General features: G+C 38.6%; 1 protein-coding gene across 3 annotated transcripts in view; it reads left to right on the top strand.

The window, feature by feature from the left end:
* Window positions 1-24,665, top strand: part of LOC128737682 (transcription factor CP2-like protein 1) — a 39,069-nt gene that overhangs the window by 3,428 nt on the left and 10,976 nt on the right. The window contains exons 2-4 of one of the 3 annotated variants that reach the window (XM_053832375.1): window positions 8,858-9,260; window positions 23,453-23,522; window positions 23,588-23,904. In XM_053832375.1, coding sequence (XP_053688350.1) covers window positions 8,858-9,260; window positions 23,453-23,522; window positions 23,588-23,904 — 790 coding nt within the window. Of the gene's footprint in view, window positions 1-8,857; window positions 9,261-23,095; window positions 23,389-23,452; window positions 23,523-23,587; window positions 24,058-24,665 lie in introns of those variants that run through there. The other 2 variants (XM_053832374.1, XM_053832376.1) reach the window with 2 other exon arrangements.

Raw genomic sequence — 24,665 nt, 5'->3', positions numbered from 1 at the left:
ATGTGACTACAGTTGAGTCTTCAAAACCATTTAATAAAAGCGCACTCTCATAGAAAATTTTGTTTTGGCTCTTTTCTCTGTCTAATGCGCTGCCTTGGCCTTAAGAAATTTTTTAGTTCATGGTTTCAACCATTTTCGCGTTTCTTAAAGACAATTTCGGGTTCGGATTTAGGGAATTCCAAAAAAGACATAGTGTCTTAGTTTATTCGTTGATGCCAAGATGTAAACAAATAAACTTATCCCGAAAATAAATGTTTATGCGATACTATATACTTACTTTTTATGCAATTTTAATGAAATTCTGCAAACTTTCTGCAACTGTACACAAACTCAAAAATGCAGCTGCACACAAACTCATAAAATTAGTGGATGGCAGCATTTGTGTGCGTTTAGAATGTTTCATTTTCAACCTTCAAATATGAAGAAACATTTAGTGTTCTGATAAATGGTTATAGCATGAAATCACTTTACAATTTTTAGTAAAACCATTCAAAGATTATTCTAGAATCGTGATGATTATTTTCCCAAGTTGTGGAAAAATGGTAAGATTACACGCGGCTAAAGATCCAGTAGATACCTCAAACTTTAATCTCTTTCTTCTAAAAACTTATCGTGCGGCACCTTAAATCACACTAGAATTCAATAACTAGATTAATGAAAGCCAAATCTGCTATCTAGGGTCAGGTTTGGTCATATCTGGACATGTTTGAGGAACTCCGGTAACCCCTAGGAAATGACCAATTTCGAACATGAACAAAAACTCATCATACGACACCTTAAATCACACTAAAACTTTTAAAATAGAACCATATAACGCCAATTGAGTACCTAGAACTACAATGGCCAATTCCGGACATAGTTTTATTATCAATCATATATCACAGTGTGTTATTGACTTCCCTAGGGGTTCCAGATACGACCAAACCTAAATAGCAGATTTGGTTTCCATTGATCTAGTTATTGAATTCTAGTGTAATTTAGTGTAGTGTAATTTTGTTCATGGACGAAGCTGGCCATTTGTCGAGGTGTTCCCGCAAGTCCCCGGAACTTGTCCAGATCTAACAAACGTGATGCTAGGTAGGGTTTATTCCTAATTCTCGTCGTAGCCGCTACGGCTCTTCAATATGGTTCTTGCGACCTGCGGACTGGTTTGATGGATGGTGGACGGGAATTATAGGTTGAATTTATTAATGTCAGAAGTCATTTCGGGCCGCGGATCTATTGAGGAGATTTGATTTAGTCCGCATTATGCTTATACCGTGGCCACCACTGTTTTAAAGCATTCTTGATAAATCGGTATTATCGATCATCCAAACAACAGAATTTTTATAAAATTACCCTGGTATGTCGAGTAATGTGATTTGAGTTGATTGTAATATTGGATAAATAAATTGTATAAATATTCAGAGAATCTGTATTGTCAAACAAGCTAATATATTGAATGTATTTCGAACTTTTATAAGTTTAATTAGTATAAAGTACAGGAAAAATATTTAGCTAAGCTTCCGGTTGACTGAATTGCTGGGCCTTTTATTTTCTTTACAGCCAGCTCATCGCCATAGAACACCTTTGCCTTTACCTGGTTCCCGCTTTCAATAGTTTTCAGGTCTTTCTCACAGATTCCGTTGGACAATGGCTCAATGTTTCTCGAACAGATGAACAGATTTCTGGCGTTTTGAAAGTTTTCTTGTCCTTGTGCACAGCCTGCACGCTATTGGTGGCTTATTATTCCACGAAAAGGCAGAATGTAAAATCCGGCCAAAACGGCACAGATCCATAATGCCGCTTCAGGATAAGCAGCAACTGCATATTTATTTTCGTTTTAGTAACTTTAGCTTTTAGTAAATTTCGGTTAGCTGTCACGGTTACAATGAAAATGTTGCTTTCAAGCCACAGGTGCGGTGAAACTTTAACAGTTTCATATGCTTGAAAATGTATGTCACCTTTCTCCATTTTGTTTCCGTTTTAAGCCTTAGGAAACAAATTGAAATGAAATTTACTTAACGTTAATTTTATTGACTATCACTTTGAACGTTTTCGGTTTACTTTCAAAACATCAATAGAGTAAAGAGATGTTACCTTTTAATTCTGCTATTTATTTGTTACTATCTGACCCGACAAACTTCGTATTACCACAAATTAAACTCTGTTGTACATGAATCGTGAATCTCGGATGACCTTTGTCACAATCTTGAGTTTTGCAAGTTTCCGGGGAGTTCATGGGTGTTTTAATATACGAATTTTCCTAACAGTAAAGTAGAAAACAACTCCCCCTATTGGTTAGCCTGATAAAATAAAGCGGATAGCATTAATAAATATTCGCCATCATTACAAACCATTTCGCCGAATACCATTTTGCGGAACATTAATTCTCGGTTGACCATAACCCGTAATAAAGAGTTTCGCAGAATACTATTTCGCGAAAAACCTTACGCGGAATGTACCATTTCACGAAAATCTTTTCGTAGAAAGTACCATTTCACAGGGGTGACTGACTGAAGGAAAGTAATAGAGGTCAGTAGATCTAGGAAAATAAATAAACCTAGATAGAGGTGATCTCTACGGGGGGCTGCCACCCGCAGTGGCCGGCGCTTCCAACGGCAGGTCGCTGGCAACACTCGCGGCCTATGGCCGTCTCGCGCTGAAATATCTAATGTTACTATTGTTAGTTTTTGGTGGTCTTGTTATTGATTAATGTTTTATGAAAGAGTCTAAAATTTCTCGAGTTCGATTAGCTTGAGTTACGCAAAAATTTCTGTCTTATTTGTATGAGAGTCCTTATCCCCCTACCACAGGGGTGAGGGGTCTCAAACCATCATTAAAAAAATCCTGCCTCCAAACCCCCCCACATGCCAAATTTGGTTCCATTTGCTTGATTACTTCTCGAGTTATGAGGAAATTTGTATTTCATTTGTATGGGAGCCTCCCCGTCTTAAAAAGGGAGAAGGGTCCTAATTCACCATAGAAAAAAATCATGCCTCCAAAAACACCTATATGCCAAATATGATTCCATTTGATTAATTAGTTCTCGAGTTATGAGGAAATTTGTATTTCATTTGTATAGAAGCTCCCCCTCCTAAAGTGACCTCCTCAATTCACCATAGAAAAAATTCTTGTCTCCAAAAACACCCACATGTAAAATTTTGTTCCATTTGCTTGATTAGTTCTTGAGTTATGCAGAAATTGTGTTTCATTTGTATGGAAGCCCCCCCCCCTCTTAGTGGGGGCAGGGGTCTTTAACCATCATAAGAACCTTCCCTGGCCCCAAAACCCCCTATATGCAAATTTTCACGCCGATTGGTTCAGTAGTTTTCGACTCTATAAGGAACATAGAGACAGACAGACAGACAGACAGACAGAAATCCATTTTTATAGATATAGATTCTGAGATAGGCGCATATCCCGTTTGAATTGTCTGCTTTATCGGCGTTTTGTTTTTCGAATTTGAAGAATAGCTTAAAATCAATTTTAAGAGTCTTACTAGAATTCTCGAATCGACGAGTAAGTTAGGAGAAACTTCCATTTCATCTTGCTACATTAAATATATTTACAAATTTGATAACAGTCAGTAATTGTCTCACGGAAGAACAACAAAATGAAAAAGCGTTACTGTGACAATCGATATATTTAGTGTACCTAGCAGAATCAAATTAAATTTTTGCTCAACTTCCTCGTTAATTCCTGCGAAGCCGGAAAATCAGAGCATTAATGGCGCGAAGAAATGATATTACAATAAAACGTTTTTAAGGTTGGATCACAATAGTTCGTTCTATACGATTATTCCAGCTCTTTACAAATGTGTCATAGAAATATGATCAAAGGCATGTTTTGTGTTATACAGTACCTAACAGAATTGAATGAAATATTTTTTACTTTGCGCATGTTTGATATTATGCAAAAGCAAGTCACGGTATAATTTTCGACGCAATTATTTTCCCTTTTTATGTTTGAATAATGAGAGCACTTGAATGCATGGCCAAAACTTTGTTGCGTTGGCAAAACGTCAAGTAAACTGGTCTAAATACGTTTTTCAAATTCACGAGTAAAAAAAATCATTAGACTGTTAAAGGACGAGATTTAGGAATTAAGTTACGCAGGGTATGGGATGGTATTTTCGACAGATTTCAAATTACTAGACACTCACTATCTCTGCGTTTTTTGTATAGCCACTTAACGCTGTGCTTAAGTCGCTGTTATAAATTAAACTTTAAAAGATTTCAATTCATGACTTCCGGCTTATCAAATGAACCCTGTAACCTTGTGGCCGCGGAACCGACATTGAAGCGTACAACAGAATGTTTTCGGATAAATACAGGCAGGTCTCCAACGGTGAAGGCAGTGATCTATGGAATGCTAGCACAAAAACTAACGTGACGAGTATTTCGAACATTGCGAACTTAAAATGAGTAATGTGCCATTATGGATTATACTTATTTCTTCTTTTTTAGAACATGGACATTACTATGGTAGCATGTAGTTGACGTGATTAACGATACACAAATATGCATGTGTATAGAAAACAATGATTGCCTGATAATAATACTTCATTAAATTGGCCTACATCGTCACATGTGCCAGTTATTTCATGCCTGAAGCACAAAACAGACCGTAATTGTGACTGATACAGAGCAAATTAATTTTGAAGAAGCATGACGCAGATAGGGCGTTGAAAAAACATTTTTCCTTTTCTACTTTATGGCAGCTAGCATGTGGCGAACAAATAAGCAGACAGTGCTGAGTTACAGTGCTCTTCGGACAATTCGACATTTACATTTGAAGGTTTCTCACTCCAATACTGACAAAGTTGGGGGTAGCCCTATTAATTTGTTTTCGGGATAGAGTCAGTTTCCATATTGTGTTTTTAGACTAACTTTTTACATTGAAGCTTCAACTTGTCGCATTATCTATCCACTACTGTACCGCTTCTATATGGCTGGTTCTTGTTTGAACGCTCACAAAACAGTTGGATGCGTGGTAAAATTCCACCTTTTTCATGTACGCAGTTGTAGACCATCTCAAATCGTGAATAGAATAGAGTCTAATTCAATTCACACGAGTGGCGAGCTCACGCAAACATATATTTTATACATCGGCTGAAGCTGAATTAACCAAACTAGCACAGAAGCAACGCCAACAAACCGGTAAGGTCACCCACAAACCTTCACGATTCGCAGTATACAGTCGGCGCGTGTATCGGTGTTTTTATGGACAATCGCTTCACAGCAGTCGGTAGTTTACACCGACCGTCCGAAATGAGACAGAAACTGTTGTTTCCACCTGATGGACATTTATCTATTATTTGGCGCACTCATGCACAGGCTTTGGATGGAAGCACACGGCAAAGACTAGGAAATGCTCTAAAAACTCTTACTTTTTCGGATCAAGGACGACGCGCTTTTTATGTATATACATGTATTCAACATATATAAAATTGAAGATAACGTAGCCACAGTGGCGCGATTCGTTATACGAATCGATGAATGCAGAGCGCAAATGTTCATGGCTGTACATTGCTTCCAAGAATACGCCTCCTCAAGAATTTCCAGATAGTTTCAAGGTTGTCTGCAAAAAGAATTCAAACTTTTCTTAACCAAGAAAACCTCTAACATTGATAAGAATTTTTCACGTTATTTTATATTTTCAAATCCCCTAAAAATTGAACGAAAAATAACATTAATAAATATCATATGTCGTTAAATCGAGAATAGAAAATTAGTCGAAAATTGATTATAGAAAAGCTTGACTAAAAATCCAAAACTAAAAGGGTTTAAAATACACGAAACGTGAGGATATTGTCTCTAATCAAAATCTTTGAATAAAATATTACTAATAATGCCCATACTGATCTGTTGAGGTAAAGAAGTACTGATCTTAGCCCTCGCCTAGATAAGCGTTTCACCAAGCTGAGCTCTTTATAGTTAATAAATCACATCTTGTTTTGTATGGACACCATCACTGCCATTTGTATGATGTCCTACTGTAATATTATCCTGCTGTTTTCAGTATTTCGCACTTCATTTCACTTTGCAGTAAACGATATTCTTATATATTAATTATTAACTTTGTCAGGGCGTATTGATTTATCTTCCGACTTTCTTCAAGCGTCCTATTTTATAATAACAAACTTGTTCCTAGAGCCAGGAAGCGAAAACAAGTTGCAGTTTGCGCTGCACACGAGGACTCCTTACATTCCTTGAGCCAGTACCACTCTAGTAGCTTGTTCTGAAAACAAACATCGTTGATGACGCAGAATTCAATACAAATGAAGGGTGTTAAGGCGAGGTTGTGATCTCGCTAAGATTCCTATACTCAACTGCCGTCCTAAGACAGAAAACGTACATTTACTAAAGCACATTCTAGTCCTCGCCTGATGAATTCGTGACAGATATTCGTATCGGATATTGTCATCAGCGCTATTTGCGGATTGGATGCAGTGATTCTTCCGAGTTGTAGCTCTTCCATGATTGAGATCCTAACTATTTCAGCCTTCCAATTGGCTTCGAAGTACCACACTGGTCTGTCAAGCCAGTCATCGTATGTTCGAATCTCGACTGAGAGCCACTCTTAGAGTCATTTTTCCTGTACACTAACAATTGGCTGTGAAATCTGTCGGACAAAAAATCAAAAGGTCAAATTCCGTCGTAATAAAGCGCTTTGCTGTGCTGCCGTTTGATTCCTTTTCAGTGACCGCCGCATTTTCCTAACCCTATCGAAACGGGTTTTCATCCTCACCGACTCCCATAATAGCCCTTCGTGATATTTTGTTTTTTATACCGATTGACTTTCAAGTATCTTCACCCGTTGTTTGTATCTAAGTTTTCATGTTATTACACACTAGCCGCTATAAGTCTGGCAACTAAAACTAGTTATGAACTCTGCAGTAAAAGTGTAATAAAAATCAAATTATTGCTTGGGTATTTGCTATTGCGATCTCTTAATTGACTTTGCAAGTAGAAAAGCCACACTGGAGTTGACAATCAACAATTAACCTTCTACAATCATGACAAGTTATAAACGATTCTATGAAAGGGTCAATGCTTTACTAAACGGGTACAGGTGTGTAATTATGCAGTTTGACATTTGAAGAATGTGCTGCCGTCCCTTGCTTAGGTAACAAAATATTACAACTTTCAGTCTTACGTTCTAAGCGTTGAACCCAAACTGCTAAGTATTAACCAGAGCTGGTGTCTAAAGAAAACAACTGTGTAGTCGCTAGGCAAAACGATGGTACTAAAAACACTTGAAAACATTGGCCACTAAGAATATTCAGACGGTGTAATTTTTATGCTAATAAAAATATAAATAAAATAGTTTCTTATCATAATTTTAATGGAGTCAATCACCAAAACGCTTCAACTGAAAATAATTATTAATTGGACTGAATTGGACAACATTTCAAAAATAAAAAACTATAATTTTCGAACAAATTTAGCATGCATTAAGTATTTAGAAGTACAAGTTGGTAGGGGAAGGGCGGCAAAGATGGACACCTTAAGGTTAAGACTCAATATCTACTCAAATATAACTGTATTGATCGCAATTTCCATACAAACTGAACCTTTAAGTCTCTGTCTAATATAGTTACAACGTGTGCTAGAAATTTTCTCCTAAAATTTATACTTTTTTTTAATATTTTAAACATTATGTACAAATCAGAGTTCCTACGCATGGGCGTAAAAGACGGACACTCGCAGAAACGTGTCACGCGTCGTCGAATTATCAATATGTATTAGGAAATCATGTACCTATTTAGCTAAGAATTGGTATGGGGAAACCCCCTTCCCGATCCCCCCTTTGAGCGAGGAAATAAAATGGTTCCCTTTAATATTTTAATTGGTGACGAATTAATCGTTTCTAAAAGTTGGCCTATTCCAACTGTTATATGACTTCTGGTTACTTTTACATATATTTTACATATGTAAGTATTTGCAATGTTAAATCGTTGTTGGACAAAACGAGTTCAATAACTTTTTACTGGGGTAAATCCCGGTGTAGTGGTTAGCATTCTCGCCTTTCACACCGAGGACCCGGGGTCAAATCCTAACTCCACAGAAGTTACGAATGACCTAAAAGTGTTAAAATGACTGTAATTTAACAAAAAAAACTTTTTACTGAATATTCAAAAATTCGCCAGGCTTTCAATGGTTATTCAGTGAAGGATCAAACTAACATAATGCCGTGGATACTGCATGAAAATATTATTTTTTAACGATTTACCAGCTATTTTCTTGACACACAAAATTATATCGGTTAGGGCATCTACGCATTATTTCTTTGTTTTGCTAATAAATTTGACAGCTGCGCTGCTAAAAATTGCCAGTTTAATTCAAAAGTTCATTCAGTCTATAGAAACATTCCCCATCATCAAAAATTATCGTTTATGAAATATGACAAGTGTACGTCTTTCCCGCAGTGTCTGTCTTTACCACCCTTCCCCTAAACGACCATGCGTACTCCTTTTCCTTGGAATCGATGGATGCGAATTGTTTAATACGGTTGTAAAGCTTTTTTTTGTATAATAAGCATTTAAAAACATAACAAAAATCAAGGTAGAATACAGAAATCCCCTAAATGACGCAGTTAGGTGGTGCTGTATGCCCACTACTATTTCTCCACAAATAAAGTTTATTTTTGTTGTATTGTTAATTTTTCCCATTTAGCGTCGATTGCAATACCGATTCCATGCGAGTCAAAGTTTTGATCAATTCAAATTTAAAAATCTTGTAAATCCATCAAGAAATCATCGTGTTATGAGCGTTCAAAACCTGACCACTTTTTCATTGTGAGACTTTGATTTTACACGTTTTGAACTTAACATAATCCAATGACTAATGCTTGTACACTTTCTCCGTTACAGATTTCCCAGAACTACAATCTAGAGAGTGACGACACATACAGTGGTTCCCCGAACAATTTCCAGGACTATCGCAATAACTTCGTTGATTCGCCTCCCGATTCCAAGGAAGCTTGGCCCGCTGAGTATAGCAAGATGCAATCAGAGCTCGTTGCCGCTAGCAATGGCTCGAACACGAATCCAACGACCACAACAACCGTAGCGGCAGTGGCGGCAGCAGCAGCAGCGGCGGCCGCAGCCGTTGCATCCGTCCAGCAGCAGCAGCAGCAGGAGGGCGCTCCATTTACTGTCATACCGACGCGCAAGCGACGCATTGAGTGGGCCACGGCACAACAGGAGGAGGAAACCGACGGTTCCGAGCCAAAGATTGCAGCAACGGAGAAGGACCGTGAAGTTCGACGTAAAGGTAAGAAATGTCGCTTTGCGGGCAAACTGCCCGGTGTTATTTGATACGCGATCATTGCGCATTACTTGATAGGGGTTTTAATTCCCTTGTAAGCCGGAACATGATTAGAAGAAACGTACAAGATTAGATTAGGACTTTGAGCGTTTGCTGCAGGAGATTTACATCTTTTCAAGTGCGAAGCACGTTTAACTAAAATTAGAAGTGATGGAATTGGGGCAAAATAATACGTTACATTTGCTTGGCAACGTAACGATGATTGTACTAAATACGAAGGAGCTTGAATTGATTTTATAGCAGTCTGGAAAACATCAAACCTTTAGAAGCAAAGTAATTTCTTTGAACATTTCACTAAAGGAAATTAATGGCTTGAATTATGGCCATCTGCTATCAATAAGTCCTTCATATATTGGTAGTAGTTTCCACACCCTTGAACTCAGCAGCAGATTGATGAGCTAAAAATGAGTAGGTATGTAATGACGATAGGTACATAAGACACACAAGTATGAGCTCATTCTGGGATGTTCGTGGGGATCGATTGTATGTTTTATGATTCTTTGTAGGCCCTATCATAGTGCATACTATTTCAGTTTATGTTAGAAAATATTTCCTCCATTGGCGCATTGCTCGCTCAAATATTAATTGAAAATTAAAGCGTGATACGGTTTCTATTTCTATTTTAAGGATTATTCGTGGTAACAGTCACAACAGGCTTGAGGTCACAACAATAAATCACTATTTTATTTTGATGAAACTCTACAAACTCTACAATATTCGTCTCAGCTACGTCTAGAAAAAAAACTGTTCGATAATAGTGAAATTTTTACAACCAATGACTTTCTATAAAAATAAACTTAATTTTTTTACGTTTTTGACGGCAAAGTGGTAATTTTATGCCACAGCTATAAAAACGCAGGTGGTACTCCCTGTGAGTGACTCATCAATATATGGATGGTTTCTGTTGTTCTGTTGTTGATTAAAGCGGGAATCTAACTGATTGTTGTTTACAACCATCTGGGAAATTTTATGAAATCTATTTTTCGGGGAATTTTCGAAAATAAATGACGCACCATGCGATTGACAAATTATCCTAATTAATTGGGAAAATATATTATTCGTCGCATGTTTTAACATCAATAAATAACTGAAGTTTTTGGAGCGTCTTAGTAGAATACGAAATCTGGAAATTCAACAAAATGAAAACTTATCCAATTTAAATTGGATAAGTTTTTTTTAATTTAATTTCCAGATCAATAAGTAAAGTTGTACATGAGCTTTGCATGAGACCTGAAATATTTATCTTTGACCTTTAGACATACTCTTTCTATTCCATCAATAAAAATAAAAAAAATACTATCGAAATCATTTATTGTTTATGTCATATGTAGGATTCAATAGATTTTTGAATTGGAAAATATTAGGTTTTGTTATTTTTGTAATCAAATTTCGAACAGTAAAAGATCAATTTTACCAGTATACTAATAATTGATTGTACATAGAAACGCATAAATTATTTTAGTCGAAATTAGCTTTTTTTGTGATTGCTTATACGCAATCATGCAAGTCATGTGACCGCAAAAGACGTTTCTTGCATTCACGCGCCAATTATTGCTCTTGCAGACCCTGTCATTTTCCTGGCAGCAACAACCAGCAACGGGGGTTTTTACGTCGATGAAAAAGGAGCTGGTCAAACTTGTTTTGTGTTAACGCTGACAGAGCAAAGGTTTTGCTTGATGATGATAAACAGATTTTTTCTACCTTGGCTAGTAAGAAAGATACACCGTCTCAAAAGTTAGGTTACTCTTTCACATTAATCAAAATTTCATGTATACATGGAGCCATAACACAATAACACAACCTCCTAGAATAAATATATTATTCAAAACGGAAATATTTGGAAACGGTATACATACACGGGGTTAATGACTCCTTTATTGATTTGACATTGAACGGGCAGACGAAATGGCCTTGAGCACGTGTCTTATACTGTGGAAGTTTTTTGATTGAAAGTGGAAGTTTTTGTTTGAAAGTAACATAATTGATAGAAAAAAATCTCAGATAAAATAGATAACTTGAATAAGTGACTCTCCAACTGATGTGCCTGCTTCAAGATGTTCAAAGCCGGAACACGAATTGTATTGGTTTTTTGGCATACTTTCGTTGGTGATATATTTGAGTATTCTCTTTGTAGTGCGATAGACTAAAAAGGACTTTTATCGATTTAATGAACTGAGGAAACTGTACATGGTTATATATTTATAACTATGTGCTAACTCACGAAAAAATTACACACGAAACCAATGTTGACTCTTTCGCTCTAGGCTTTAGTATGTATTGTATCGTTGTATATAATCGCGATTTTATGTACGATAAAAAATGTAGGATCGGCGACAGTGTAGGGAGTAACAGTGGATGGCCATCACATTAGGTTCAGTGTTGTTTTTATTTGATTATATTTATGTTATTGATATTGAACTGAATTTTTGTGATAAAATTTTAGCGAGTATTTCGCTAAAAGATTATTGTTTCTTAAAAATTCTTGTCCATAAAGTTTTGTTGTACTGTAAAAAGTTTTTTCCAAACTTTGCCAGTATTGCCAATTATCAATTTTCTTTATTCAATTTTCTATGACACTAACAACCTATAAACAATTATCTATCAATTATTTTAAGTGCTTTTGTTGGAAAAGTAATCAAAATACTTATAATGATCCTAATATCATTGCCTTCCACTGTACGTACAGGCGCAATGTTACTGTTTATTATACATAACTATCTAATTTTGGGAAATACCACAGCTGATATACAGATAAACAGTTTTATTGCGTAGTTCGGGTCAATGACTTGAGTGAACATTCAATTAGTGTAGGATGTTTCTGAGTGTATCAACTATCAACATTTCTAATCGACATCATAATATACTAAACACGTATATAGTGGCATACGTAAAAGTAATAGATGTCGGTGGAAGGGAGTATATATTTATTTTCGTAGAATATTGACTTGCCTATGCTTGGATAGTAGATTTTTATCAAGAGGATATCTATTATTGTAATATTGACAGGATCGTTCGATATCAATAATCTGATTTATACTCATAAAGTATAATATTTTTTATGAGCATTAAAACATAAACGCATTAAAAACTTTTAATATGGCGTAACTTTGTAACTAATGATAGCTTACTGTAACAATTTATCATTTATCATTTTAATAATAAAAACTTTGCTAATAATGTTCCGATTGGTAGGCGTAGAACTTAAATATTAGGATATCTAGGTATGATATATCTCCGCCTTGGCGAAACGCCGTTCTACCAACGGGGGTAGCAGTTTTATAGCGCAATAAACACAAAAGATTTAGCAATGCTTACTTCAACAATATTGGGGCCAATAACTTATTCTACAAATACCCCATATATCACTTTGCCAAATTCTACTTGGTTGAGGTGCAGTAATCAAATGAGCAAAATCGAAGCAAAAAGAATGTGCCAGGCCTGTGTACTACTACTGTTTACTAGAAAAGTCGGCGTCCCATGAGTTTTTCGTAATCACCAGAAGCATTACTTAAAGATATATTTTCAAAATTATTGGCATGGAGCTGACCTTAGAAGAACTGTTTTTATCGCTAACAACGTTCGACATTAATGATAGTCGCTGATTTTTTTGAAAGGTTTCTTAAAACCTATGACAAAATATACACGGTCCGTCTTAATCTACCCAGCGGTGAATGTATGCCTTTCACACACTGCCACTTATCTTGTCTAATCAGGTCATGTACCTATGACTATTGCAAAAAAGCGATATAAAAAGCGCAAGTAAAGTTTTATTAATCAATAAATATGATTTTGCGTAAGCGAGATATCATAATTTGCTCGCACATAGTAACAACACAAGCAGGGTTGTATCAAGTGGGGTATGAGTGTAATCTCCCATATCGGTAATTGCCTACTTGTCGAACCTTATACCTACTACAGCTGTTTCGTGCGAATCTCAAACCTGCGATCATCGCTTTCAAAAACATCATCCACCATAGGCTGCAAGCAGATGCAATGCATGAGTTTTAATCCCGCTAATCACCTCTCAAAACAATCATAGTATAGATGCGCTCCACGCGAATTCGCAAATCGATCCGGTATACTCCTCCACGATACGGTTAAAGATTTACATATTTGTTCACGATGACCAAACCAATGCAAGTGCAATTCTAGAAATGTTTATCAACTTTATCTCTAACCAGGAAATGAAATGAACGCATGTCAACTCGATCAGAACAGCAATAAATTTATCACAGAGTTAGTTCTACGTAACAAGTTTTGAGACAAGCTTAGTTGCTAGCTACTAGAATAATTTATATATAATTATGTTAAAATTTGATGTAAATTATAGATATTATTATGAATTACTAAATGCGGCATTCTATGCTATGCTGTATCATTTATTATCCAAAATGATTTTCGAAGTTTCGAATTTAGAATTTGATCCTGAAAAAGTTTTCTTTTGTTTAATGTTCATATTTCACTAAGACGCCCATAAAAATTTTAATCCAAAACGATACCATTTTTAGACTAAAAACTTGGCGAAATGGAAGTGGATTGGCATGTGCCAATCCAATGTTACCAATGTTACCATGAGCCGTTGTCCCGTAATGGTGGACTGGGTCGTTCTATTTTTCCAATGATAATTTCCGGCTCTAAAAAATTGAGACGGTTTTTGTACTATAGTATAGACTATTCTTAAAGGTTCTAATTTCAACTTAGCTGCATTGAACATACAATGATGGCATCGCCATTTCACCAGCTATAAACTTGCATAAAATCATCAAAAGACACATTCCAGCGTGTCCCGTTACGACGAGGACTCGACTTTCATTGACATTTTGCTCCCGCTAGCAAAAAATACGATTGTGACTAAGTTATTAAACAAGTTTTAAATTATATCTGTTAAATGTAGTTTCTAACGTAGTATTTACTTTTCGATTCAGATTGTTATTTTGTAGGTATAACAAGTTACTTTTCGTAACGGAACACCATCGCGGAAATACCGATTTTACACCATGTTTTAACATGTGTGCACTTCAATGTGCTATGTTGATTGTGTTGAGAACTACGTTTTCTTTGTAATTCAATAACCACTTGTTCATATCCAGTATAATATGCAGTTTTAAATACCGATTTCTTGGTGTACAAGTGTGTGAAATACAGATTTACAATAAAAAAGATTTTGAATCATTTTATCATCAATATTCCGCGGCGAGCATAATCAGATGTTTTTCTCTAATGTAAAATTGGAGAAATGAAGCAGCATGTTTTTTTTTAATTTTTTTTCTGTAGATAAAAGAAAAACAACCATGCGTTCCGTTGTTGATCGGAATCGAGGGAGGCGCGCTGTATGTTACGGTACTTGATTTGAAGTCGAACGACGCGCTATTTTTTATTACGGTTAAAGCGACTAAGCGGGATTTTTTTAAAGGAGATAAATTACGAAAAAGTTTGAGAATTTTTCTGAATACTCAATCCAATAATTATTAGCTTATGAACTGACATACATAGCAGTTTACACTCATGTTGCGACATCGCTGGTCATTGATAAACAAGCGTCTCCTTCGAATTAAAGTGAAAAGGAAACGCATGGTTTTCTTTGGGTTATAGCAAAAGATGAACACTATAGTATCATTACTCCAAATTTGGTTTAATTGGGAGAAGTCTTGTCGAACAGCATGTACGTAGCCATATTTTTGTTACCGTTCTGTTTCAAACTTAGAACAGTCCCAAACTTCGAACACTTAAGAATAAAATGCTTGTTAGTATCGCTAATATATGATAAAATATTATGCTTATTGTACACCACCGTGTTTGTTAGATGTTGTCCTCTATTCGGTGAGGTATGACATTGAACTGTAGAACTTCTTGCAAGAAATCAGCAGGCGCTGGAAAAAAGTGAGAGCTCAAATTTTAACTTAGTTTGCATACCTACTCTTAGCGTTCCGTGCAAAAGTAGCTGTTTTTCGTTTGCATTATTTTATCAATTTTAGAACGTTTTCCTTAATTTCTGTTTGTCGGTATGTTCCTTATAGACTCGGAAACTACTGAACCGATCGGCGTGAACATTTGTATGCAAGGGTTTTGGGGCCCCTCCACCACCTAAGAGGGAAGGCTCCCATACAAATGAAACACAAATTTTTGTATAACTAGAGAACTAATCAAGCAAATGGAACCAAATTTGGCATGTGGGTGTTTTTGGAGGCAAGAATTTTTTCTATGGTGAATTGAGAACCCTTCCTTCTCTAGGAGGGGAATTATGACCCCTCCCCCCTTTAAGAGAAGGGGGGGGGGCTTCCATAAAAATGAAATACAAATTTCCTTTTATCTCGGGACCTAAACAAGCAAATGGAACCAAATTTGGCATGTAGGGGTTTTTGGAGGCAAGAATTTTTTCTATGGTGAATTATGGTCCCTCTCCCTTTAAGGGAGGGGGCTCCCATACAAATGAAACCCCTCACTCCTGTGGCAGTGGGTTGTTTATTTGTTTTCCTAGGCCTTTATTACTTTCCTTTAGAGTAAGGAGAGAATCACCCCTGCGATATGGTACTTTCCACGAAAAAGTTTTCCGTGAAATTGTACATTCCACGTAAGGTTTTTCGCGAAATGGAATTCGGCGAAATGTTATACAATCACGGAGAATATTTTAGTGCTATCCGCTTTATTTTACCTGGCTAAGCAAGGGGAGGGGGCGGTTGTTTGCTACTTTACTGTAAGGAAAAATTCCAAATTTTGTATATTACCCTTGCTTTCATAGTTACGGAACTGCCAAAATGAATCATCTAAGGTTGAGCTCCGCAGAATCTTGCAAAACTCGGGATTGTGACCAAGATCATCCGAGATTTACGATTTACGCACAACACAGTTTAAATTGTGGCAATACTAAGTTTGTCGGGTTAGCTAGTTATTAGATAAGTGCAAGGAACGTATGTACTAAAGCATAGTTAAAATACAATAGTTCATGCATCATTTCAAAGATATTAGATAAATTAAAGGGTTCGAGGTTTGAATCTCGTTTTGAGTGTGTGTTTAGCTAACAGCTACAGTCGTCGTTCTTCGTTGCAGCCCGATCTGCTGATACCGATTACTCTCGGCGGCTCGTACTCCCGCCCGTGAGTATAATCGAGAGCGAAGTTGAAGAAGAAGAAAAAGTAACGCAAAAATCTGTATCCCAGTGCGCCACCAGCCTCACGGATAGCTGATTCCACGCGAGTTTTTTCACTCGGGAATAAGCTGTGCGTGTGCGAGTGTGTGGGTAGCAGAATGTCCGCACACAGCACCGGCGACTGTTTCTTTTACGCCTGCGTGTGCGGCGTAAGCGTTGAATGCTATTTTTCTCATACCCTTTGGCGTGTGAATAGGCATGTTTGACTTTTCGCTCGATTCGCAACGTTGGTTTTTTTGTGCTGAACATTAGACGATCGTATGCAATAGCAGGCACACCAATAGGAAATTCCTCGATACCGGTTCACATTACGTTTATCACCCTTCTTATCTCTACATATAAGACTTTTTTCATATACAAAGAAATAGTTGGCATTGCTAAGAAAGATTAAAGATGGAAGTTAGCAGCACCTTTAAAGCTTCATAGCATTCATATTTTAGTAAAACAACTGGAATGCCAACAGGTTCCAGGGCGATAGGATTTGAACTTCCAAAAACTTTTTGGTTTCAAACGTAGGTTTCGTTCTGTTTTACGAACGTTATTTTTATAGAGATTTCTTTTTAAAGTTTTAAATGAAAATGAAAATCTAGTACTATAAGCGCCTTGTTTCGTCTGTAATTAAAACCAGGTCTCTAACAGGATGTATTGTTTTCGTAGCAAGCATCGCATCTCACTCTCTAAATTCTTCACACAAAGCTGAAACTAATACCTGTTTGTTCACCTGAACTACAGCTGGTGTGAGCAACTCACGAACACTCTCTTATACGTGGCAGAATTTGTTACTTACTTACTTAATTGGCCTAACGTCTTATGACAAGGCCTGCGCAGTATAATTTCTCCATCTGTTTCAGTCCATGGCAACTGATCTCCAGTTCCGCGGGCACCCAGTGCTCGCCAGATCTCGCTCCACCTGGTCTTGCCACCTCGCTCGCTGTGCCCCTCTTCGTCTTGTTCCTACCGGATTTGATGCGAAAACCATTTTTGCAGGATAGTTGTCCGGCATTCTAGCAACATGTCCTGCCCAACGTATCCGTCCAGCTTTAACCACTTTCTGAATACTTGGTTCGCCGTAGAGACGCGCGAGGTCGTGGTTCATTCTTCGCCTCCATACACCGTTCTCTTGCACTCCGCCAAAGATGGTTCTTAGCACCCGCCGTTCGAAAACTCCGAGTGCTCGTAGGTCCTCTTCTAGCAGTGTCCACGTTTCGTGCCCGTAGAGGACAACCGGTCTAATTAGCGTTTTGTACAGTGTGCACTTTGTACGGGGGCTCAAATTGTTCGACCGCAAGTGTTTGTGGAGTCCGTAGTAGGCCCGACTTCCGCTGATAATACGTCTTTTAATCTCACGGCTGGTATTGTTGTCCTCTGTTGCCAGTGAGCCAAGGTATACGAACTCGTCGACTACCTCGAACTCATCCCCGTCGGTTACCACGGTACTGCCCAAGCGAGCCCTGTCGCGCTCGGTACCGCCCGCCAGCATATACTTCGTTTTAGACGTATTTATCTTCAATCCAATCTTCTCTGCTTCGCGTTTCAGTCTGGTGTACTGATCTTCCACCGCCTCAAATGTTCTGCCGACAGCATCCACGTCGTCAGCAAAGCAGATAAATTGACTGGATTTATTGAAAATCGTGCCCCGCATTTCGATCGCCGCACGCAATATAACACCTTCAAGCGCAATGTTGAATAGCAGGCAGCAAAGACCATCTCCTTGTCGAAGTCCCCTGCGAGATTCGAATGGGTCCGACAATCCACCCGAGATTCTCACACAGCACTGGATCCCATCCATCGTAGCCATGATAAGTCTAGTAAGCTTACCCGGAAAGCCGTTTTCGTCCAAAATTTTCCATAGCTCTTGTCGGTTTACGCTATCATATGCGGCTTTGAAATCGATGAACAGGTGGTGCGTGGGGACTCGGAATTCGCGGCACTTCTGGAGGATCTGCCGCAGGGTGAAGATTTGGTCCGTTGTAGACCGACCCTCCATGAAGCTGGCCTGGTAACTTCCCACAAATCTATTGGCTATTGGCGATAGTCGATGAAAGAGGACTTGGGACAGCACTTTGTAGGCGGCATTCAGGATAGTGATTGCTCGGTAGTTCTCACAATCCAGCTTATCACCTTTCTTGTAGATAGGGCAGATAACCCCGTCTTTCCACTCCTCCGGTAGTCGTTCCGTATCCCAAATCTTGACAATCAGTTGATGCAGACAGCCGGCCAACTTGTCCGGGCCCATTTCAATAAGTTCCGCTCCAATGCCATCCTTTCCCGCTGCTTTGTTGTTCTTCAGCCGCTGGATGGCTTCTTTAACTTCCTTTATCGATGGGGGTGGCACATCTTCGTCGCTTGCTGCACCAATGTGGTCACTTCCTCCGCTATCATGGTCTTCCGCCTGCACGCCATTCAGGTGTTCATCGTAGTGCTGCTTCCACCTTTCAATCACCGCACGGTCGTCAGTCAAGATATCTCCTTATTTATCTCTGCACATTTCGGCCCGCGGCACGAAGCCTTTGCGAGATCCGTTGAGTCTCTGATAGAACTTCCGTGTGTCATGACAGCGGTACAGCTGTTCGAGTTCTTCGCACTACTTCTCCTCTTGGTGGCGCTTCTTCTCCTTGAAGAGTCGGGTTTGCTGCCTCCGCTTATGTTTGTATCGCTCCACATTCTGACGGGTGGCTCTACGCAGCATTTGTACCCGCGCTGCGTTCTTCTCAGCCAATATCTGCCGGCATCCCTCGTCAAACCATTGGTTACGTCGATTCGGTGCCACACTGCCTAGGACGTTCTCCGCTACGCTGTTAATGGCTGTTTTCACGGCATTCCAACAGTCCTCAAGAGGGGCTTCATCCAGCTCACCCTCTTCCGGCAGCGCGGTTTCGAGAGATAACGCGTAGTTTTCGGCGACTAGATTATACCGTGGCGGGCGGCGGTATCGTATGTTGTTCACAACAGATAGTTTTTGACGTATCCTTACCACCACTAGGTAGTGATCCGAATCAATGTTAGCGCCCGGATAGGTTCTGACGTCGATAATGTCTGAAAAGTGCCGACCATCTATCAGAACGTGGTCGATTTGTGATTCTGTCTGGTTGGGTGATCTCCAGGTGTACCGATGGTAGAGGTTATGCTGGAAGAAGGTACTACGTATGGCCATGTTCTTGGAGGCGGCGAAGTCGACAAGTCTTAGGCCGTTTTCGTTCGTTTGCGGGTGGGCGCTGAACCGTCCAATCACCGGTTTGAATTCCTCCTCCTGACCAACCTGAGCATTACAGTCCCCGATGATAATTTTGACATCATGTCTTGGGCAGCGGTCATATTCACGCTCCAACTGCGCGTAGAATTCGTCTTTGTCATCATCGGTACTTCCGAGGTGAGGGCTGTGCACGGTAATTATGCTAATATTAAAGAATCGGCCCTTGATTTTTAATCTGCACATTCGGTTGTTGATCCGCCACCACCTGATCACCCGCTTCTGCATCTCGCCCATCACTATAAAAGCTGTGCCCAGCTCGTGTGTATTGCCGCAGCTCTGGTAGATGGTATGTGACCATCTCTATACGTACGTACCATCGTTCCTTTCCAGCATACCTCCTGCAGCGCTACGATGTCGAACTTGCGGCTCTTCACTTCTTTAGAAAGCACGTGAGTACTTCCGAGGAAATTTAGAGACCGACAGTTCCATGTTCCTAATTTCCAATCGTTAGTCTGTTTTCGTCGCCTGGGTCTTTGCCGATTGTTCCGATTAGAGTTATTATTATTATTACTTACGGAGTCCATTGCTTTGATTTTTTAGTGGTTCAGGATTGCAAAGCCCGCAATCAACCCCGCAGTATCGCCGGAGGGCCAACGTAGCTCGAAGGAGCCCTCCTCCCCTGTCAGCATACGACCTTGGTTTCCACCAAGGCAGAATTTGTTGTGGGCCCGAAAAAGAAGGTGTTATAAACATAAACATCATCTTGTATAGAAGTCAGTGTCCTGGTTATAGGGTATCCCAAATCAAGTTGCACTACTGCAATTGCAGACAATAAAATATAACCCATTAGTAAGCTTTTGGCGTCTTTATTTCTTTCAACTTCAATACCATAACCGTATGTTCGCACCTTACGCTTAACTCTACTCATAAGGTTCTGTACACCATCCGGCTGCAACTTTTTCTCTACAAAAACCCACTTTTTCTTCAGGTCTTCTTCAGATTTGACTTTCTAGGGATGCTTCCGTAGTGCTTGCTTTATAATAGCTCAGTATTTGTCGATGGGCTTTAGTTCCGGTGCGTTGGGAGGATTTATGTCTTTGGATACGAAAGTAACCCCATTGGTTTCGTACCACTCCAGGATATCCTTTGAATAGTGGCTGGCTTTTATAGTAGTTTACAATCATAAAAAATTAATAAACGGTTTGATGTTTAGAGTAAGATTTGGGGCGCTATTTACAATAATTTAAAAATAATCTAATTTTCTCAACCTGCAGCTAGTCTCAGCCTGCAGCAGCCTACCCTACTAATCAATAGTTTACTTTATTGGAGTCGATGGGTACAATATTTTTCGATCGATTGGCGCAAAAATACTAATATTCAATCAGGAAATTACTCAATTTAGTGCCTAAAACCTAACAACTATTCGTGACGCTTGCATTTTTAGAGTTTTGGATTCACTGCCTTTCCGTAAGATGTAGTCCAATATCCAAAAAACAGACATTCTCTTAATGAGTAAATTTTTAAAATCATTCATAATCGCGAACCTTTCACCTGAAAACATTTTTTTTGCCGTAATGCTATTTTTCGAACACAACTTTTATTTTTGGAATCGAATCGCTGCACTTGAAATTGGCCCGAGAAGTAGGACAAAAATATACGTGTAGTATTATTCCGAATTTACTGTCGCTCAGCACTTGAACGATTTTTTCATCTATAGGAACAAAAGAAGGTTGCGAAATTACTTCATCTCCAGACCAGCATATCGTCGAAGTTGATATGAAATCAGCTTTTTGTTTACGGAAATTATAAAAATAAACAAGGAGGGAAAGGTAATGATGAAAGTTTCAAAATATTCAAATAATATTTAAACAGGTTCCTATTTTCCCAGAAAACTCTAAAGGAAATTTTTCTATTTTCTCATACATTCTCGTACTTGTTTGTCGATATCTAGGGAAAGTTTGACGAAAGCATTATTTTTTATTTCTGAGTGATATGATTAAAAGACTAGCAACAGGTCACGTGCCTTTGTTATTGTTGCAAATATTTAATTTCCAGCAGGTTTTATAACCTTTTGAAGTGGTTATCCCTTTGATAAAGCGCTTTCTGAAAAAGTTTGGACACTTTGTAATTTTATTTTTAAATTAAAAAAAATCAGTTTGTTTGCTTACACCGATATTTTTCAAGTAACTTATTGAATGAACAATTCCTTCTTAAAATAGTGATTGGTACATTGATTACCAGTGCTTTGCATGGGTTTGCTAAACCTGTTTTGCATGCACACGAGTGTCACACAAGAAGACATGTTTATTCAGCAAACTCGTGATGATAATATTAGACCATTCATTGCCGAGTTTCACATGCAACAAAACGAAGCTTAATATTAATTGTACTACATTCAGTTTGAAGTGCAACAGGTAGGGTGCAGTATAAACGTCAACTCGAGTAGAAACCTGGTCGCACAAGGCATTTTGGTGTGGAATATTAATGATGATAATGTACGCATAAAAGTTTTATATATGCTGCTATAAACATAAACACGGATGTACCAAGGGGAAACCTTATTTTTATGCATCAATATTTAAAAAACTTAAAACCTTAGGTTAAGTGAATAAATAATATTCATAAAGCCGATTTTTCGATTGGTTAATCACAACACACACTCTAGGAGGGGGATGATAGCATGCTCGTTTCGGGTCAAGGAGTCGCGACACTCATCATCATTCCATCATCGCAAGACTTGGTCAACTCGTTAAAAACTCCTAGCATACAAGTTAACGTTCTGTACCTACTTTGCCACTACACCTTCGTCGGGATTCAGCTCCTTGTGAACACATTTACTTGAATCGCCTTAGTGAGATGTGCTAAAATCTTGCGCCTGTTGCTATCACTCACGGCGCGACGAAGCCAGCCTCTACACACTCAACAGTTGTTTCGAAAGCGACTCACACTGGTGGTAGTGTGACAAAATGTTTTTGATTTATTTAATAATTACGGTGATAATGTGTAAATTTTTCGAGATAACCGTTTTCACAAACAAACCTAGAGCTGCTTGCAACACTGGCTGCCGACGGATTCCGTCCCGTGTGATATCAGTTAGCTTGTTGATTTGGCTTCGAGAATCTACATTTGTGGTCTTGTTAGCCGACACGGCTGTTTACTTAATCATTTGCGACGAGTGAAGATGTTGAAGTGAGCGAATAGTCGATTTTGTTTAACCGATTTCGACTCATTTCGTTAGTGAAGTACAGCCAATCGACATTCACAGACAACCACATCGCTGCTGATTTCTAACGGTGACGTAGGACACGCGCTTTCCAGTCCAGTTTGAAACCACGAGGAACATCAGTATACGCAGCGGGATCAAGTTCACTAGCTGTTATCGCGGCCCCTGCCGTAGCAACGTTCAGATGAATAAAAAGCTTGTTTGTCTGAATGGCATTCAACTAATCTAACAAATCCTGTTTGCTGGATTGTTTACGCCACGGGCATTATTTAAAATCTGATCTGTGTTATGTGGCGATCGGGGAAACTCAACTGTACAGGTCGCTTGATAACAATATGCCCACGCGCAAGGCTGTTACGGATAGAAGTCAACCCGTTTTGAATAAATTTAGTTAAACTAGTTTTGGAAATGAGTGATGGCTACGGCATTGAAGAGGCCATGGAGAAAGACTTTTTGCGTAAAAAACTCAAATGTTTTAACGCAAACCTTAATAATACGACAAATGATTTAAGTGATTACAGCCAACTACAAGACTGGTATGTTTATAATCTAATCGGGTTTCTTTCTAATTTCAGGTGCAATTCGATGGCCCGAAGAATTAGATCTTGATTTGAGCAATGAATTGTCGAATAATGGATACATGAGGTTGGTATAGTATATGCTAGTATCTATAGTGTGTGTCAGCTAAAAACGTAATTTTTTTCTTTCAGCGATTCATTACTGAACTTTCCAGTTTTTAAGCAAGAACTACCATCACCACCGCAGAAGATTGTTCATGAAGTAATCAAAAGCACGAAAAACATAGACGCGTCAGGCTCGATTAATCAGCAACATCATCATCATCACCATCACCAGCAGTTACAGAACCAAGATCAACATCATCATCCGCAGCAGCCGCAGCAGCAGCAACAACAACAACAGCAACAGCAGCAGCAACAACAACAACAACAACAGCAGCCGCAGCAGCAGCAGCCTCAACAACAACATCAACAGCATCATAGCCAAGCTAGCTCACAGCAAAATATAGGTAACACTGGTAGTACCAATGGAACCCAACAGCAGTCCTCTGTCGTTAATGAGCAGTCGCTTGTGGGGGGAGTTGCCACTGGGGGACATGTTTCCATGAGCACTATCGGTGGATTGCAAAACTTTATGCACAGTAACCGTTTTGATAGCGCAGGTTAGTGAATTCAGCGTTTCGGGGATTTACAGCGGATGTCATTGCTTTGCGATGAAAACAAAAAAAAACAAACTTGAATCCGTCAGCCTGTCTTGCTAAAGCAAGATGAACGCTGTTTAAATGTAGATATAAAGTAGGTAATACTTTGCGATTCAACACATTCTTATATTTTCGAAAAAAAACGTGGGCGGAGATAATAAAATGTTTCGTAGCACTTGCTTTGCATTTTAGGATGTTTTTGGGAACCGGACAATATAAATTTACGAATGAAGGACATATATTGCTTGTTGAACTTGTTGTTGTAAATGATATTTAATTTTAAAAGGTAAACAATACAAGTAAAACTTGAAAGTTTTATGCCTTACAAATGGAAACAAAATCTTTGGAAGTCTAAGCCCAAAAATATTAAGTAAAACGGTAAACCCCGATCCCAAACACTTTTTATAAAAAAATTGTTTAAAGTCAAATTCTTCACAAACTTTTCAGACCCAAATTCAAGTAAATGTCACACACGACCTGACCGAAATCAGTCGATTCGACATGTGGCTTGAACATGATTAATATAATTCGTAATTCAATAATATGTAAACTAGGCTTAGTGTCGCTCG

Source organism: Sabethes cyaneus, chromosome 2 (genome assembly GCF_943734655.1).
Source record: "Sabethes cyaneus chromosome 2, idSabCyanKW18_F2, whole genome shotgun sequence".
Taxonomy (NCBI): Eukaryota; Metazoa; Arthropoda; class Insecta; order Diptera; family Culicidae; genus Sabethes; species Sabethes cyaneus.
The sequence above is the reverse complement of the archived record's forward strand: the minus strand, read 5'-3'. Positions and strand labels throughout refer to the sequence as shown.